At 44.3% G+C, this 18,713-nt stretch overlaps 1 protein-coding gene across 2 annotated transcripts in view; it reads left to right on the top strand.

Annotated features, from left to right (window-relative positions):
• The window catches only part of UBE4B (ubiquitination factor E4B), a 152,192-nt gene that overhangs the window by 45,631 nt on the left and 87,848 nt on the right, over positions 1-18,713 (top strand). For both annotated transcript variants that reach the window (XM_023215306.2, XM_023215307.3), the window contains exon 3: positions 14,124-14,259. In XM_023215306.2, the coding sequence (XP_023071074.1) occupies positions 14,124-14,259 (136 nt within the window). The remainder of the gene's footprint in view (positions 1-14,123; positions 14,260-18,713) is intronic.

The following is an 18,713-nucleotide window of genomic DNA, read 5'->3' as shown; positions in this document are numbered from 1 at the left end:
AACAAACAGAAAATCTCTCTTAAGACAGGTTACATCTACTCTCTGTTCAGGCCAGGTGCAGTGGCTCACGCCTGTAATCATAACACTTTGGGAAGCCAAGGTGGGAGGATCCCTTGAGCCCAGGAGTTCGAGACCAGCCTGGTCAACATAGTAAAACCCCGTCTCTATAAAAAATTCAAAAAATTAGCCGGGCGTGATGGTGCACATATGTAGTAGTCCCAGTTACTCGGGAGGCTGAGGTGTGATGATCGCTTGAGCCCAGGAGGTGGAGGTTGCCTTGAGCTGTGATCACACCACTGCGTTCCAGCCTGGGCAACAGAGCAAGACCCTGTCTCAAAAAAGAGAAAAAGAAATTTCAAGAAAATACGATAGTTGTCCATTAGAGAGTGTGAAAAGTTGGCATGAGGAAGGTGATGGCTTGTATTTGTTTTCTATGGTCCTGGAAGTTAGACTTAGGGCTACTGGGCAGATTTATTATCCACTGAATGTGGTTGAGAGATTTTTGTTCCAGACTCAAAAAGTGCTCTCTGTTTTTCTTCTTTTCTTCTTTTTTTTTTGAGATACAGTCTCGCTCTGTTGCCTAAGCTGGAGTGCAGTGACACGATCTTAGCTCACTGCAACGTTTGCCTCCTGGGTTCAAGCAACTCTCCTGCCTCAGCCTCCTAAGTAGCTGGATTACAGGTGCCCACCACCATGCCTAGCTAATTTTTGTATTTTTAGTAGAGATGGGTTTTCGCCATGTTGGCCAGACTGGTCTCGAACTCCTGACCTCAGGTGCTCTGCCTGCCTTGGCCTCCCATAGTGCTGAGATTACACACGTGAGCCACCACGCCTGGCCCAGAAGTGCTAACAGAGACAAAAACTGCGTGGGGTGCCACCCGTGGTAAGAAGTCCTTCATCCAGGAGTGCTTGGCAGCAGTTGTTTGGTGGCCCTCTTAGTTGGGCTGTTTTCAGTTGCAAGTAACTAGAGCAAGGATTGAGAAGCTATAGGGGGTCCTTCAGTTGCTTCTCCCATCTGTTGTCCCAGCCTTTTTTTTTTTTTTTGGAGATGGAGTTTCGCTCTTGTCACCCAGGCTGGAGTGAGCACGATCTCAGCTCTCTGCAACCTCCGCCTTGCGGTTTTAAGCTATTCTCCTGCCTCAGCCTCCCGGATTACAGGCGCCTGCCGCCATGCCTCGCTAATTTTTGTATTTTTAGTATAGACTGGGTTTTACCATGTTGGCCAGTCTGGTCTCAAACTCCTGACCTCAAATGATCCACCTCCTCAGCCTCCCAAAGTGCTGGGATTACAGGCGTGAACCACCGTGCCCGGCCTAGTCCCAGCTCCTTACAGTGCCATCTGCTTCTGTAGTTTCCCAGGGCTGCTGTAGCAACCTGTCACAAACTTTTAAAGGCTTACAGCAGTAGTGTTATTTTCTCACAGTTCTAGAGGCTAGAAGTCCAAATCCGAGGTGTTGGCAGGGCCATGCCCCCCGCTCAAGGGGAGAATCCTTTCTTCTGTCTTCTGATGGTTGCTGGCGGTCCTTGGCATTTCTTGGCTTGTGAACATAACTCCAGTCTTCACCTCCGTCTTCATATGGCCATCTTTGTTCTGTGTGTGTCTGTGTCCAAATTTTCCTCTTACGACAGCTACTGGATTAGGGACCACCCTAATTGAGTATGAGCTTATTTTAACTTGCTTACATCTGCTAAGACCCTCCTTACAAATAGGAATATTATTTCTTCATTTTTGATCTGTGTCTCCTCTTCCATTTGAATGTAAGGTTAGGCAGGAGCCTTGCCAGTGTTGCTCATCCCCTTACCCCCAGCATCATGCTTAGCACATGGCAAGCACCCTGGAAATGCCAGGCATTCTGTGGCTAAATGAATGAAAGAAATATTTCTTGTTGGAAATGTTAGAAGCAAAGCAAGATATGAGTTCTTCTGAAAAACAGCTGGCTGACATTGTTCCTCTCACCACAACCAGCTGGATTGTCTCTGTTTTTCCTGGTGTGCTGAGCGCTGAGCAGAATTTTAAAAATCCTCAGTCTATTCATTTTCTTCTAAAATTAGAAAAAAGTTATTATATAAAATATTTCAAATGTACATGATAACATAACTCGTGCCTGTAGAACCAAGTCCACAGGTCACTGCTGTTCCAGACTTGCCATTCCAGACATTTCTTCATGTTTTACTGCATTGTTATGTGGCACTGCTCTTGCCTCTCTCAGAACTTTATATACGTGGGTGATGCTTTTCCTACAGATGAATGCCACTTTTTTATATTTAACACTGATTATGCTACCTTTTTTTTTTTTTTGGAGACAGAGTCTCTCTCTGTCACCCAGGCTGGAATGCAGTGGCATGATCTTGGCTTACTGCAACCTCCATCACCTGGGCTCAAGGATTCTCCCACCTCAGCCTCTGAGTAGCTGGGGTTACAGGCGTGTGCCACCACACGTGGCTAAGTTTTGTATTTTATTTATTTATTTATTTTTGAGACGGAGTCTCGCTCTGTCGCCCAGGCTGGAGTGCAGTGGCCGGATCTCAGCTCACTGCAAGCTCTGCCTCCAGGGTTTATGCCATTCTCCCACCTCAGCCTCCCGAGTAGCTGGGACTACAGGCGCCCGCCACCTCGCCCGGCTAGTTTTTTGTATTTTTTTAGTAGAGACGGGGTTTCACCATGTTCGCCAGGATGGTCTCGATCTCCTGACCTCGTGATCCGCCCGTCTCGGCCTCCCAAAGTGCTGGGATTACAGGCTTGAGCCACTGCGCCCAGCCTAAGTTTTGTATTTTTAGTAGAGACGAGGTTTCACCGTGTTGGCCAGGCTGGTCTCGAACTCCTGACCTCAGGTGATCCACCTGTCTCAGCCTCCCAAAGTGCTGGGATTACAGATGTGAGCCACCGTGCCTGGCTGATTCTGCTACTTCTACATTTAAAATGTAGGGCTTACTGCAGGTCACACACAGTACTTGCTCATGGCAGTGCAAAGATGAGTGAGACTCAGTTTCTTTCCTTAAAGAGCTTTTAGCCTAGTTGGGGAGGAGATGTTCTTTCATTTCCTTTTTAATATCTATGTTTATTAAATTCTTTGGAGGACAGTCTAGTTTTCTTAGTTCCTTCCCTTATCTTTAGATGATTTGTGATTGCTTCATCTTCAGAACTTCTTAACTGTCTCGGGTGATTTTATTTTACAGCCTTGTTTTGGAATTATGCTTGTCTTCTCTTTGATGTTTGCTTATCAACCATCTTGAGTATATCCAACGAAGGCCTTAACCTTCCTCGCTGTTGTGACCTCTGGAGAGGAGGTCATGATTGCTCGGGAGTCCTGCAACAGGTCCTTTATCAACCATTTTCATCTTGACAGGATTATTAGGTCTAGTGGAATGGGTCTTCCAGTTGCCTGTATACTCTCTAGAGCTGGCAGGTTTCATTTTTGTTTTTCTAAGACAAAGTCAGGCTGGAGTACAGTGGTGAGACCATGGCTCATTGCGGCCATAAACTCCTGAGCTTAAGTGGTCCTACTGTCTCAGCCTCAGAGGTAGCTGGGACTAGAGGTGTGAGCCATCATGCCTGGCTAATTTTTTAATTTCTTTGTAGAGATGAAGTCTTACTGTGTTGCCTAGGCTGGTTTTGAACTCCTGGCCTCAAGTGATCTTCCTGCCTCAGTCTCTCAAAGTGTTGGGATTACAGGTGTGGAGTTCTCAATTGTTTTCATTCCATGGTTCTCTTTGGCAAACTGGGGAAGGCTTTGATTAACTTCCTAAAATATACTTTTATTTATTTATTTTGAGATGGAGTCCCACTTTGTCATCGAGGCTGGAGGGCAGTGGCGTAGTCTGCCTCCTGGGTTCAAGTGATTCTCCTGCCTCAACCTCCTGAGTAGCTGGGATTACAGGCATGCGCCACCACGCACGGCTAATTTTTTTGTATTTTTAGTAGAGACGGGGTTTCACCATGTTGGCCAGGCTGGTCTTGAACTTCTGACCTCAAGTGATGCTCCTCCATCGGCCTCCCAAAGTACTGGGATTACAGGTGTAAGCCACCGCACCTGACCTCAAAATTTACTTTTTTTTTTTGAGACGGAGTCTTACTCTGTCGCCCAGGAAACTTTGGTTCTGGGGTCTGGATCAGAAACAGAATTTGTTTCTTTCCTTTGGCTGCTAGTTTTTAACCTACTTAATGATTATTTAACTTAAAATTATTCTTTAACATATTGACTCAAATGGTCTTCATCCTGCTTCCATTCAGAGCTAGGGATGCAGGATGGGGAAGTCTCAGTTAGGGGCCTCCAGGGGCTCACTGTTTAGCATGAGGGCATGAACTTACGAAGAGGTGCAGATGCTGGTGTCCTGTACTTAACAGAGTACAGCCACAAATAGTCACTTTCTCAGGCTCCCGGCTATGCGTTGTTGGTTTTTTTGAAGCATTTTCACACAGGCGTTTATCTGATTGAAAATTCTACAGGGCCGGGCGTGGTGGCTCAAGCCTGTAATCCCAGCACTTTGGGAGGCCGAGATGGGCAGATCATGAGGTCAGGAGATCGAGACCATCCTGGCTAACACAGTGAAACCCCGTCTCTACTAAAAAAATACAAAAAACTAGCCGGGCGAGGTGGCGGGCGCCTGTAGTCCCAGCTACTCGGGAGGCTGAGGCAGGAGAATGGTGTGAACCCGGGAGGCGGAGCTTGCAGTGAGCTGAGATCCGGCCACTGCACTCCAGCCTGGGCGACAGAGTGAGACTCCGTCTCAAAAAAAAAAAAAAAGAAAATTCTACCGGCCGGGTGTGGTGGCTCACACCTGTAATCCCAGCACTTTCGGAGGCCAAGATGGGGGGATCATGAGGTCAGGAGATTGAGACCAGCCTGGCCAACATGATAAAACCCCGTCTCTACTAAAAATACAAAAATTAACTGGGCATGGTGGTGGGTGCCTGTAATCCTAGCTACTCTGGAAACTGAGGCAGAAGAATCGCTTGAACCCAGGAGGCAGAGGTTGCAGTGAGCCAAGATCACGCCACTGCACTCCAGTGTGGTGAGAGTGAGACTCCATCTCAAAAAAAAAAAAAAAGAAAAAAAATTGTACTTTGGCGAGAGTGTAAATTTATATAGCCATTTTACAAAACAATATGGAAGTCCCTCAGAAAACTAAAAATAGAGCTGCCATATGATCTGGCAGTCCCACTCCGAGTATATATCCAAAGGAATTAGATTCATATGCTGAAGAGATACCTGCATTCATGTTCATTGCAGCATTATTCCAAATAGCCAAGATATGGAGGCAACCTAAAGAATCCATCTTCAGATAAATGGGAGAAGAAACTGTGGTATGTATCCACAATGGAATATTATTCAGCCTTCAAAAAGAAAGAAATTCTGTCATTTGTGGCAACATGGATGAGCTTGGAAGATACCATGCTAAGTGCAATAAGCCAGGCACAGAAAGGCAGATATTGCATGCTTTCACTCATATGTGGGAGCTTAAAAAGTTGAACTCATACAAATAGAGAGTAGATGTTGGTTACCAGAGGCTGGGGCTAGGGAATGGGGGTGGATGAGGAAGGAGATGTTGATCAAAGGGTACAAAATTTCAGCTAGGTCAGAGAAAAAAGCTTTAGTGATCTATGGTACAGAATGTTGACTGTCATAAATAATAACGTTTTATATATTTTTAAAAATTCTACTTTTTACAAACAACAGTATTATTATTATTATCATTATTATTATTATTATTATTGAGACGAAGTTTCACTCTTGTTGTCCAGGCTGGCATACAATGGCATGATCTCAGCTCACCGCAACCTCTACCCACCAGGTTTTTTGAGATAGGGTCCCACTCTGTCACCCAGGCTGGAGTGCAGCAATGGAATCTCAACTCACTGCTGCCTCAAACTCCCAGGCTCAAGTGATCCTTCCACCTCACCCTTCCAACATGCGTCACCACGCCTGGCTAATTTTTTTTTTTTTTTTTTTTTTTTTTTGAGATGGAGTTTCGCTCTTGTTGCCTAGGCTGGAGTGTAATGGCGCGATCTTGGCTCGCTGCAACCTCCGCCTCCCAGGTTCAAGCAATTCTCCTGCCTCAGCCTCCCGAGTAGCTGGGATTACAGGCACCGGCCACCACGCCCTGCTAATTTTTGTATTTTTAGTAGAGACAAGATTTCACCATGTTGACCAGGCTGGTCTCAAACTCCTGACCTCAGGTGATCTGCCCACCGTGGCCTCCCAAAGTGCTGGAATTGCCACCACGCCCATCCTAAGTTTTTAATTATTTCTGCAGACCAGTTCTCACTGTATTACCCAGGTTGGTTCAAAACCTGGGCTCAAGTGATCCTCCCACCTTGGCCTCCCAATGTATTGGGACTACAGGCATGAGCCACTATTCCTGGCCTATTCTTATCCCTCCAGATTTGTTTGGTGTGTTTTATCTGTTTGTTTATGTTGGTTGTTACATTGATTTATTGAATGCTCTAAATTCACATAGGCTTCACTTAATACATATTTATTTAAATCCCCCTATGCATTAGGTTCTGTTCTAGGCTATGTGGCTTATATTGTAGTGAGAGAAAACAATTTAAATACCCAGCTGGGCATGGCGGCTCATGCCCGTAATCCTAGCGCTTTGGGAGGTCTAGGTGGGAGGATCGCTTGAACCCAGGGTTTAAGACCAGCCTGGACAACATAGTGAGACCTTACCTCTACAAAAAAATACACAAATAAGCCAGGTGTGGTAGTGTACACCGGTAGGCCCAGCTACTGGGGAGGCTGAGGCATGAGAATCACTTGAACCTGGGAAGTAGAGGTAGCAGTGAGCCGAGATTGTGCCATGCACTCCAGCCTGGACAACAGAGTGAGACTCTGTCTCAAAAAACAAAAACAAAACCATAAAATCTTTCAGATGATGGTAATTATAGAGGAAAAGAGACCAGTATGTTGGCATAAGTACCGCTGGGGGTGTGTACATAATCGCTGCAGGTCCTATTAAGAAGGTGACTTTTTTTTTTTTTTAACTTTAAGTTCCAGGATACATGTGCAGAACGTGCAGGTTTGTTACATAGGTAGACATGTGCCATGATGGTTTGCTGCACCTATCAACCCGTCATCTAGGTTTTAAGCCTCGCATGCATTAGGTATTTGTCCTAATGCTCTCCCTCACCTTGTGCCCACCCTCCCCCCAATAGACCCCAGTGTGTTGCTCCCCTCTCTGTGTCCCTGTGTTCTCATTGTTCAGCTTCCACTTGTGAGTGAGAACATGCAGTGTTTGGTTTTCTGTTTCTGTGTTAGTTTACCGAGGATGGTGGCTTCCACCTTCATCCATGTCCCTGTAAAGGACATGATCTCTTTCTTTTTTATGGCTGCATAGTATTGCATGGTGTATATGTACCACGTTTTTTTTTTTTAGTCTATCATCGATGGGCATTTGCGTTGGTTCCAAGTCTTTGCTATTGTATATAGTACTTCAGTAAACATACGTGTACATGTGTCTTTATAGTAGAATGATGTATAATCCTTTGGGTATGTACCCAGTAATGGGATTGCTGGGTCAAGTGGTATTTCTGGTTCTAGAAGAATGTGACATTTTTAGCAGAGGCCTGAATGAAGTGAGTGAGCAAACCAAGTGGATATCTGTGGGGCAATCTTTGCAGACAGAAGAAAAACAGATGCAAAGGTCCTGGGGCAAGAATGGACTTGCCAATGATTGATGCAAGACAGGGCTGGAATAGTCATCTTCAATTTCCCCTCATTTTCCTTCTCCAATTTTGAGTCTTTTTTTTGTTTTGTTTTGTTTTGAGACGGAGTCTCGCTCTGTCGCCCGGACTGGAGTGCAGTGGCCGGATCTCAGCTCACTGCAAGCTCCGCCTCCTGGGTTTACGCCATTCTCCTGCCTCAGCCTCCCGAGTAGCTGGGACTACAGGCGCCCGCCACCTCGCCCGGCTAGTTTTTTGTATTTTTTAGTAGAGACGGGGTTTCACCGGGTTAGCCAGGATGGTCTCTATCTCCTGACCTTGTGATCCGCCCGTCTCGGCCTCCCAAAGTGCTGGGATTACAGGCTTGAGCCACCGTGCCCGGCCCAATTTTGAGTCTTTAATGAACATTATGATTGCTTATTAATACATCTGTAGGAATGTCAACAAAATCGAAGCCATTCTTTTATGGTAAGTTGTCTTTGGCTAAGAATGCTATCCACAATGACAATGAAATTATAACTTTGGTCCTATCGTTGATTGCTGTATTAAAATCTTTTTTTTTTTCTCTCTCTCTCTCTTCTATTTGGTCTAGCTTGGGAGAAAGAGAGAATTCCAGGGTAGTTAAGCAGCTGGCTAGAGGTAGAGGCTCAGACAGAAGCCCCAAGGCCTGAGGGCTGCAGCAGGACCCCTAAAAGGCTACTGAGTTCAGGAGGCTCCTAGCCGTGGTTGAAATCCTTTGCTTTTTGCTTGTGCATTTTAATTCTGAGTTGGAACAAGTATGTCCTATGCTGGCATGGGTACGTCCTCGAATTAAAGTGGCCTTTAGGCCAGCAAAGGGGTATGTTTTATTAGTTCTGGGCTTTATCTTATAGCATTATTCTAGGGTCATACTAATTACTTTGTAAATCTGGTAAAAGTGCTGATGGTGTCTTGTTCATGAGAAGCGTGCAGTGCTGGGAATCAATACACTTCCTGTTCTGACTTGGGGTTGATTCTTGTACTTTTCCCTATCTGCAGCCCCCACCCCCTGCCCCATTTTTACTAACCTGATCCTGCAACCTCTGCGGTGCCTGTAGTTTTACCAGCTGTCTGCTTCTGACTCCAAACTGCCCACTAGCACTCTCCCCACACAGTGGGATGTGAACTGTGCCACGGTGCTGCTTTCATGGCCTCTGTCATGTGTCCGAGCCTAGCAAAGGCACAGGGGCAAATATTGTGAGAGTGGTTTCTATACCATGTGTTCCTGTCCCTTAAAGATCTTATGGCTTGGTGGGAAAGATAATACATGTCACTCACCTGCTTGAAAGCCTTCCTCATCTCCTTATTTCCAATTATACTCTAATCCGAGAGCTTGCAAGGTGCTCTGTAATCATGTTCCACCCTCTTCATGTAATTCACTATCTTGATTTTCAGAGCATGTTCTCTGTTGCTGTCCCAGTCAACATATATATTCACCCCAAAAGGCCTATAACCAGTAGAGATTGTGCCACACAAACCACTCTTAGTTTTGGGTACATTTATCTTGTCTTCCAAACTAGATTGAAAGCTCTGAAAAAGAAACTTTCTTGTATTTCTCTTTTATCTGTTGAGCTCATAATAGGTATCCAGGAAGTAGTAGGGTTGACTGCATTGATTTGGGACTACACTGGGATGTTTCTTCACCATCTCTCTTTAGTGTTCCTTTTTTTCTTTCTTTTTGTTTTGAGACGTAGTCTCGCTCATTCGCCCAGGCTGGAGTACAGTGGCGCAATCTTGGCTCACTGTAGCCTCCACCTCCCAGGTTCAAGTAATTCTACTGCTTCAGCCTCCTGAGTAGCTAGGATTACAGACGCCCACCACCATGCCTGGCTAATTTTTTTTGTATTTTTAGTAGAGACAGGGTTTCACCATGTTGGTGATACTGGTCTCAGACTCCTGGGGTCAAGCGATCCCCCTACCTCGGCCTCCCAAAGTGTTAGGATTACAGGCGTGAGCCACTGTACCCGGCCTCTCTCCAGTTTCCCAATTGGAATCCAAGGGAAGTAAGTTTAAGAAAAAGTTAAGATTTTGAAATCTTTGGATTCAGAAGAATTTGTCACCTTTAACACCTAGAGTTGAATGTTCATACCTGGAGACCCTTAACATCAAGCCCTAGCCAGCCTCCAGCAAGTGGACATTGGTCAGGTTTGGCAGGATTCGTCTGCTGAAGTAGACTGAGAACCACACCCTGGCCTGTCACCATACGCACCCCCTATCTTTAGTGAGGGCAAAACTCCTTTGTTCCTTTCTTCTCCTAGTGACAGGAAATATTGTGACCCTAAAGAATGAAAATAACTTGTTACCTTGTGGCCTCAGGCCTCTTGAGTTCAGGCGGTTCTGTTTAATCAGGTGGTGCGTCTTCCCGTCTTCCCGGGGCTCCCTGAATGTGCTAGATGAAAGAGACTAGTTCAGCCCTGGCCTGAGAGAAAGCCTTTGTGAAGGGTCAGAAAACGTTCACCAGCCGAGGTTGTGTGGTTCAGTTTCTCTTTTGTTTCTAAAATTTGTCACTGTTTTGACAGGGGGTGCATAACGGAGTATTTAGATTTGTTATTGTAAACTATGCAGCATGGTGTTCAAAAAATAGCAACACGTAATTTATAACTTTAATGGAACTGTAAAGTGTTAGAGATTTTTTTTTAAACATCAGTTCTATCATTTTATAGAGAAACTAAGGTACTAAGAACAAGTATAGAGTTCAGTAATAGCATCCATTTGATGTGGCTGCCATAAATTTAGAAAATATCCTCAAAGCTCTCCTGTATTCAGTGACTTTTTGTTTTTCTTTGAGGAGGAGTTTTGCCCTGTTCCCCAGGTTAGAGTACAGTGGCGCCATCTCGCCTCACTGCAACCTCCGCCTCCCGAATTCAAGCAATTCTCCTGCCTCCCTAGTAGCTGGGATTACAAGTGCCCACCGCCACGCCCAGCTAATTTTTTGTATTTTTTAGTAGAGACAGGGTTTCGCTATGTTGGCCACGCTGGTCTTGAACTCCTGACCTCAGGTGATCTGCCCGCCTTGGCCTCCCAAAGTGTTCAGTGACTATTAAATACTCACTGTGAAATGTATTCTTAGTTATCAGGGAGGGTTGCAGCGGGGAGGAAGTGACCTTAGATGTAGAGATTAATGAGGTATGACGACTGGGGGGACTCAAAATCCAGTTATATGCATATATCCTTTTATCCTTTTTAGCTACAGGAGTTACATAGATTATAAGTTACATTTGTTTGTTCATTGTGTGTTATTTTTAACAAGTAATGCCACTATAGAAGCATCAGTGGATCCACAGGAATTACACTTGTGTGATTATTTGAAATGATAGGTTGAGAAGGAAAAGTCATTGAACAGTGGTAGGATAAGGTTCCCCCTCTCTTTTCTCTGTTTTTGAGATGTAGTCTCACTCTATTGCCCAGGATGGAGTGCAGTGGCATGATCTCACTGAAACCTCCGCCTCCCGGGTTCAAGCAATTCTTGTGCCTCAGCCTCCCGAGTAGCTGGGACTATAAGCGTGTGCCACCACACCCGGCTAATGTTTGTATTTTTAGTAGACACAGAGTTTCACCATGTTGGCCAGGCTGGTGTCAAACTCCTGACCTCAAGTGATCTACCCCCTCAGCCTCCCAAAGTGCTGCGATTACAGACTTGAGCCACCATGCCTGGCTTCCCCCTCTCTTTTTTAGTACTTAAATATGCTAAAAGTGGACAAGACCAGAGCAGATGTTGTGGTAACAAGGCAAATCTGATTTCTCATTCTGTTCTTGTCTGACACATACAGGTGTATCTATAGAACTTGTAAACACATTCACATTGTTTTTTTCCATTGGCTCCTCAAAGTAGAACTATGAAGTAGGCTGCACAGATGACAGTATTGTAGAGCATAGGTAAAAATATTAAGTAAGAAGACTTGGTTAAGATTACAAAACTGGAAATGATGGAACTGGTGTCCAGTCCTGGTTTTTTTGTAAAATAAACATTTACTTTAGACTAACTTTCAATGTATAGAAAAGTTATGAAGATAGTATACAGGATTCCTGTGTACCCTTCATCCAGTTTCCCCTAATGTTAATATCTTGTTCATTTGTCAAAACTAAGGAATTAGCCTGAATATGATTTTAACTAAACATGAGTCTCCTTAGTCTCCATTGGTCTACGACAGTATCTCAGTCCTGTTTTCATGATCTTGACAATTTTGAAGAATAGTAGTCAGTACTGTGTAGAATGTCCCTTGATTTGGCTTTGTCTGGTGTTTTCCTCATGATGAGACTGGGGTTGTGGGTTTTGGGGAAGATTTTGTCACACAGGTGAAGTGCCCTTCCCATCACATCGTATCAGGGGTATGTAATATCCCCATGATGTCCCTGGTGCTGTTAAAACATCATCACATGCTTAAGTTAGTGCTGGCCATGTTTTTCCACTTAAAGTTACTATTTTCCCTTTCCATATTCAGTTCTTTGGTATCAAGTTTCTTCTTATTTCCTTCGTAAGTCATACAGAAGTTTTAATAAATTAGTACATGTGAAGAACTGCTTTCAGGAATGAATAAATGTTTTGTAATATTCTTCATTGAAGAGAAACATTAAAAGGTAGCAAGTTTACTTTCATAGAATACTGGAAGGGTTAAAATTGTATTTATTCAGTAATTGTTTTCACTACAATGGGTAACTCAAATTTTCTTTTTTCATATCTCTCTTTTTTTTTTTTGAGATGTAGTCTTGCTTTGTCACCCAGGCTGCAGTGCAGTGGGGTGATCTTGGCTCACTGCAACCACCACCTCCCAAGTTAATGCGATTCTCCTGCCTGAGTTTCCCGAGTAGCTGGGATTATAGGCATGTGCCACCATGCCCAGCTAAATTTTGTATTTTAAGTAGAAACAGGTTTTCACCACATTGGCCACGCTGGTCTCGAACTCCTGACCTCAAATGAGCCACCTTCCTCGGCCCCCCAAAGTGCTGAGATTACAGGTGTGAGCCATCGTGCCTAGCCAATAGTTTTTTTAAACATGTGTCATTTTCCTTTTCAGCACTATAGATATATATATTTTAAAGCATTTGCAAATGCCTGGGTAAACATTCTTCTTTTTTTCATAGGAAGATATTCATAGAGTTAAAATAATTTTTAAAATTTCAATGTAAAACATGATTTTAGAGACATCGATGAGGAAATTGCTGTGAGAAATCATCTGTCCCTATGCTAATGACTACAGTTTCACTATACTGTCAGCTCTGTGAGGGCAACAAAGTGTCAGGTTTTTAATTTCCACTAAGGTGTCCAACCAATAAATGGATCAATCTATATCAAAGGACATTGTTGAGTCCTCTTGTATTTTTTTCAACATTTTATTATAAAAATTTTAAACATACAGTAAAGTTGAGAGAAATTTGCAGGGAACACCTGTATACTCACCATCCAGATTCTGTTATTCACTGTTTTTAAATTTAATATTAACAGTCTCACTCTGTTGCCCAGGCTGGAGTGCAGTAGCGCAATCTTGGCTCAATGCAACCTCCGTCTCCTGGGTTCAAGCGATTCTCCTGCCTCAGCCTCCCGAGTAGCTGGGACTACAGATGTCCACCACCACGCCCAGCTAATTTTTTTGTATTTTTAGTAGAGACGGGGTTTTACCATGTTAGCCAAGATGGTCTCAATCTCCTGACCTTGTAATTCACCCGCCTCAACCTCCCAAAGTTCTGGGATTATAGCCATGAGCCACCATGCCTGGTCTCATTAACATTTTATTATACTCGCTTTATCACACATTTTTCTGTAGGTTTATTAATATATCCTTTTGTTGTTTTTGAGATGGAGTCTTGCTCTGTCACCTGGGCTGAAGTGCGTGGTGTGATCTTGGCTCATTGCAACTTCTTCCTCCCAGATTCAAGGGATTCTCCTGCCTCAGCTTCCTGAGTAGCTGGGATTACAGGCGCCCAGCTAATTTTTGTATTTTTAGTAGAGATGAGGGCTCACCATGTTGGCCAGGCTGGTCTCGAACTCCCAACCTCAGGTTGTCCATCTGCCTCGGCCTCCCAAAGTGGTGGGATTCCAGGCATGAGCCACTGCAATGGCCTGGTTTATTAATATCTCTTCTTTTGGGTGCATTCCAAGGATTTTTCTGGACTATCATGGAAGTTAATTTAGGTTTCTAATTTGTATTTGTGGACCATAGTTTGAATTGGTGCAAGAGAGGTGATGAGGGTGAGTTTTAGGCATTAGGTGTAGCTCTGTTACCAACCTCATATGAAGTATATTGATAACTTATGATTTCTTAGTGATGTTCCTATGATTTTATTATTGTTTCCAACTTTTTAAATAATCTTCTGATAGAAATTGCTGGGTTGCTGCAATGTCATGATGGTGTGACTGCAGATTGTGCGTGTTTACTGTTGCTATTACAAATAACTTGAACACTATTTCCCATGGGGCTTCATCCTTCCTGTGTTTTCTGTTTAGGAGTAGCCCATCGAAGCCAGAGCAGTGAAGGAGTCAGTTCTCTCAGCAGCTCGCCCTCTAATAGCCTTGAAACGCAATCTCAGTCTCTCTCACGTTCCCAGAGCATGGATATTGATGGTGTCTCATGTGAGAAAAGGTAAAATGAAGCCAGTTTTCTAATATGCTCTTTTATTTAGGGAAAGAGAAAGATCCATTCACTTTAGTCTCTAGTCCATAGTCAGAAATGCCCGCTGGAGACCCATGCCAGTCCTTGGCAAATGAGGGTCAAATGTATTACATTTAAAGATTTTGTGTTATTCAGAGATGTTCTTCATACTTTTGTTGTTGAGACAGAGTCTCACTCTTGTCACCCAGGCTGGAGTGCAGTGGTGTGACCATGGCTCACTGCAAACTCCGCCTCCCAAGTTCAAGTGATTCTCCTGCCTCAGCTACCTGAGTAGCTGGGATTACAGGCGTGTGCCACCATGCCTGACTAATTTTTGTATTTTAGGTGGAGACAGGGTTTCACCTGTTGGCCAGGCTGGTCTCAAACTCCTGGCCTCAAGAGATCTGCCTGCCTCAGCCTCCCAAAGAACTGGGATTACAGGCATGAGCCACCATGCCTGGCCCACTATACTTGTGTGTTAAATGTCTTTTATGAAATAATGGTGTAGTCAGTTAAAAAAAGAAATCTGTTGTTCTCATTTTGTAAATATAAAGTTGGCAAGCATATGCCTCTCCCTAAAACTTTTACTGATTAGTGAAATTTAAAAGTGTGGAATATTTTAGACAGGTAAGCCAAATACCTTGTTTGCTTCATAAGGGTCAGGGTGTCTTGAAACAGCCCTCCTGTGTTGCATATGTGCCAAAAATGGGTGATAAGAGTGGCTGAGGTATTGATTCCTTTCATGGTTGAGCAAGTCAAGACTCCTTGGACCTGGTTCCTCTTGCCTCAAGCAGTGCCCTCGGTTCATGTCAGTGAGCTAAACAGATGAAAAGGGGAATTAAGTCCGGGCTCGATGGCTCATGCCTGTAATCCTAGCACTTTGGGAGGCCAAGGCAGGCAGATCACTTGAGGTCAGAAGTTCAAGACCAACCTGGAAACCCTATCTCTACTCAAAATACAAAAAATTAACTGGGCCTGGTGACAGGCACCTGTAATCCCAGCTACTGGAGAGGCTGAGGCAGGAGAATCACTTGAACCCAGGAGGTGGAGGTTGCAGTGAACCAAGGTTGTGCCACTGCACTCCAGCCTGGGCAACAGAGTGAGACTCCATCTCAAAAAAAAAAAAGGAAAATTAAAAATATGAATAAGGGGCCAGGCGTGGTGGCTCACACCTGTAATCCCAGCACTGTGGGAAACTGGGAGACATGGATCACTTGAAGCCAGGAGTTCAAGACCAACCTGGCCAACATCGTGAAACCCCGTCTCTACTAAAAATACAAAAATTTGCCGGGCGCAGTGGCTCATGCCTGTAATCCCAGCACTTTGGGAGGCCGAGGCAGGTGGATCATAAGGTCAGGAGATCGAGACCATCCTGGCTAACACGGTGAAACCCTACTAAAAATACAAAAAATTAGCTGGGCATGGCGGCGGGCGCCTGTAGTCCCAGCTACTCGGGAGGCTGAGGCAGGAGAATGGCGTGAACCTGGGAGACGGAGCTTGCAGTGAGCCGAGATTGCGCCACTGCACTCCAGCCTGGGTGACAGAGCGAGACTCCATCTCAAAAAATAAAATAAAATAATCTGGGTGTAGTGGTGCGTGCCTGTAGTCCCAGCTACTTGGGAGGCGAGACAGGAGAATCGCTTGAACCTGGGAGGCATAGGCTACAGTGAGCTGAGATCACGTCACTGCCCTCCAGCCTGGGTGACAGAGTGAGACTCTGCATCAATAATAATAATAATAATAATAATAATAATAATAACCAAATAGAATATCTAGAAATGAAAAGGTAATTCACATCGACAACTTGCTGTAAGAGTTAAATAGGGGTTAGACATAGCTGAAGGAAGAATTGACAAACTGAAAGCACTGAAGAAATTACCCAGAACATACCATAAAGAGCAAAGGAGATGAAAAATATAAAAGATATTTAGAGATACAGAGGACAGAGTCCTTGGTTTCTCATGAAATGTATGTAGGATTGAAATTTCTGGGTAGAACATTAATATTGTGAATGCAGATGTTCAGCTTTAAAAAAGAAGAAAAAGACAACAGGGGTCCCGCATATATCTAAATATCAAAAAGGGAGAATAGCGAGTTGGGGAGATTTCCTTCCCCTCACTCTTATTCCATGTTTTTTTCTCTACTGGTTTGAAAGATATTATTAAAAAAAAAATCAGGCCAGGAGCAGTGGCTTACGCCTGTAATCCCAGCTCTTTGGGAGGCCGACGCAGGCGTTCACTTGAGGTCAGGAGTTCGAGACCAGCCTGGCCAAGATGTGAAACCCCATATCTATTAAAAATACAAAAATTAGTGGTTCGTGGTGGCATGCCCCTGTAATCCTAGCTACTCGGGAGGCTGAGGCAGGAGAATTGCTTGAACCCAGGAAGCGGAGATTGCAGTGAGCTGAGATCATACCGCTGCACTCCAGCCTAAGCAACAGGGTGAGATTCTGTCTCAAAAAAAAAAAAAATTATAATAGGTGATTGAATTTTTGTTGAGAGTTGGTAAATGATATGAATCTTCAGATTTAGGAAGCCTAGTGAATCCCAAGCAGAATAAACAAAGAGAAAGTCATACCTACACATTTTATAGTGAAATTGTAGAACACTGGTGACAAAAACCTATTTATTTATTTAAATATAAATGCCCCTACTCCTTGCAGAGACAAAGACCATTAAAGCAGCCAGAGTGAAAAGAGAGATTATCTAGAAAAGAAATGACAACCAAATATCTCAATGGTGGAGGCCACAGGATGGCAGAATAATAGTTGAAAGAAAGTAACTGTCAACTGGGAAATGTGAACTCCTGTGGAACTGCCCTTTTTCTTTCTTTTTTATGTTTTCTTTTCTCTCTCTCTTTTTTTTTTCCCCGAAACAGGGTCTCACTCTGTCACCCAAGGTGGAGTGCAGTGGCACAATCTCTGCTCGACTGCAGCCTCTGCTTCCTGGGTTCAAGCACTTCTCATGCCTCAGCCTCCCTAGTAGCTGGGACTACAGATGTGCGCCACCACACCTGGCTAAGTTTTGTATTTATTTTTGGTAGAGACGGGGTTTCATCCTGTTGGTCAGGCTGGTCTCGAACTCCAGACTTTTTTTCGAGACGAGGTCTCACTCTTATTATTCAGGCAGGAGTGCAGTGCTGCTGTCACGACTTACTGCAGCCTTGCAACCTCCCAGGCTCATGCAGTCCTCCCACCTCAACCTCCAAAGTAGCTTGGACTGTAGGCATATGCTACCATACTTAGCTAATTTTTAAATTTTTGGTAGAGACAGGGTCTCCTTATTTTGCCCAGGCTGTTCTCAAACTCTGGGCCTCAAGTGATCCTCCTGCGCTTCCAAAGTGCTAGGATTACAGGCATGAACCATTGCGCCTGGCCTAGAACTGTTTAAAATAATGGGAAATAAAGACATTTACAGATTTAAACAAAGAAACAAGCTAGGCCTGTTTTTATTTTCAATTTTTAATTTTAGTGGATACATAGTAGATGTATATATTTAAGGGGTAGTTGAGATATTTTGGTACAGGCATGCAATGTGTAATAAACACATCATGAGTGTTGGCTCACGCCTGTAATCCCAGCACTTTGGGAGGCCGAGGTGAGCAGATTACCTGAGGTCGGGAGTTCTAGATAGACTAGCCTGACCAACATGGAGAAACCCCACCTCTGCTAAAAATACAAAATTAGCTGGGCGCTGTGGCACATGCCTGTAATCCCAACTACTCGGGAGGCTAAGGCAGGAGAATAGCTTGAATCCTGGAGGCAGAGTTTGCCATAAACCGAGATTGTGCCATTGCACTCCAGCCTGTTCAACAAGAGGGAAACTCCATCTCAAAAAAATAAATAAATAAAAATAAAATAAACACATCATGAGGGGCCAGGCGCGTTGTCTCACACCTGTAATCCCAGCACTTTGGGAGGCCAAGGTGGGTAGATCACCTGAGGTCGGGACTTCTAGACCAGCCTGACCAACATGGAGAAACCCCACCTCTACTAAAAATACAAAATTAGCTGGGCATGGTGGCACATGCCTGTAAAATCCCAGCTACTTGGGAGGCTGAGGCAGGAGAATAGCTTGAATCCCGGGGATGGCAGTGAACCGAGATTGTGCCATTACATTCCAGCCTGGGCAACAAGAGGGAAACTCTTTCTCAAAAAAAAAAATTAAATAAATAAAATAAACACATCATGGGGGCCGGGCATGGTAGCTCAAGCCTGTAATCCCAGCACTTTGGGAGGCTGAGGTGGGTGGATCACGAGGTGAGGAGTTCAAGACCAGCCTGGCCAACATAGTGAAACCCCATGTCTGCTAAAAATATGCATGGTGGCGTGTACCTGTAGTTCCGGCTACTTGGGAGGCTGAGGCAGAAGAGTTGCTTGAACCTGGGAGATGGAGGTTGCAGTGAGCTGAGATCTTACCGCTGCACTACAGCTTGGGCAACAGAGT

The sequence above is a fragment of the Piliocolobus tephrosceles genome, chromosome 1, assembly GCF_002776525.5.
Source record: "Piliocolobus tephrosceles isolate RC106 chromosome 1, ASM277652v3, whole genome shotgun sequence".
In the NCBI taxonomy this organism is placed as follows: domain Eukaryota; kingdom Metazoa; phylum Chordata; class Mammalia; order Primates; family Cercopithecidae; genus Piliocolobus; species Piliocolobus tephrosceles.
This window is presented reverse-complemented; position numbering and strand designations above follow the sequence as displayed.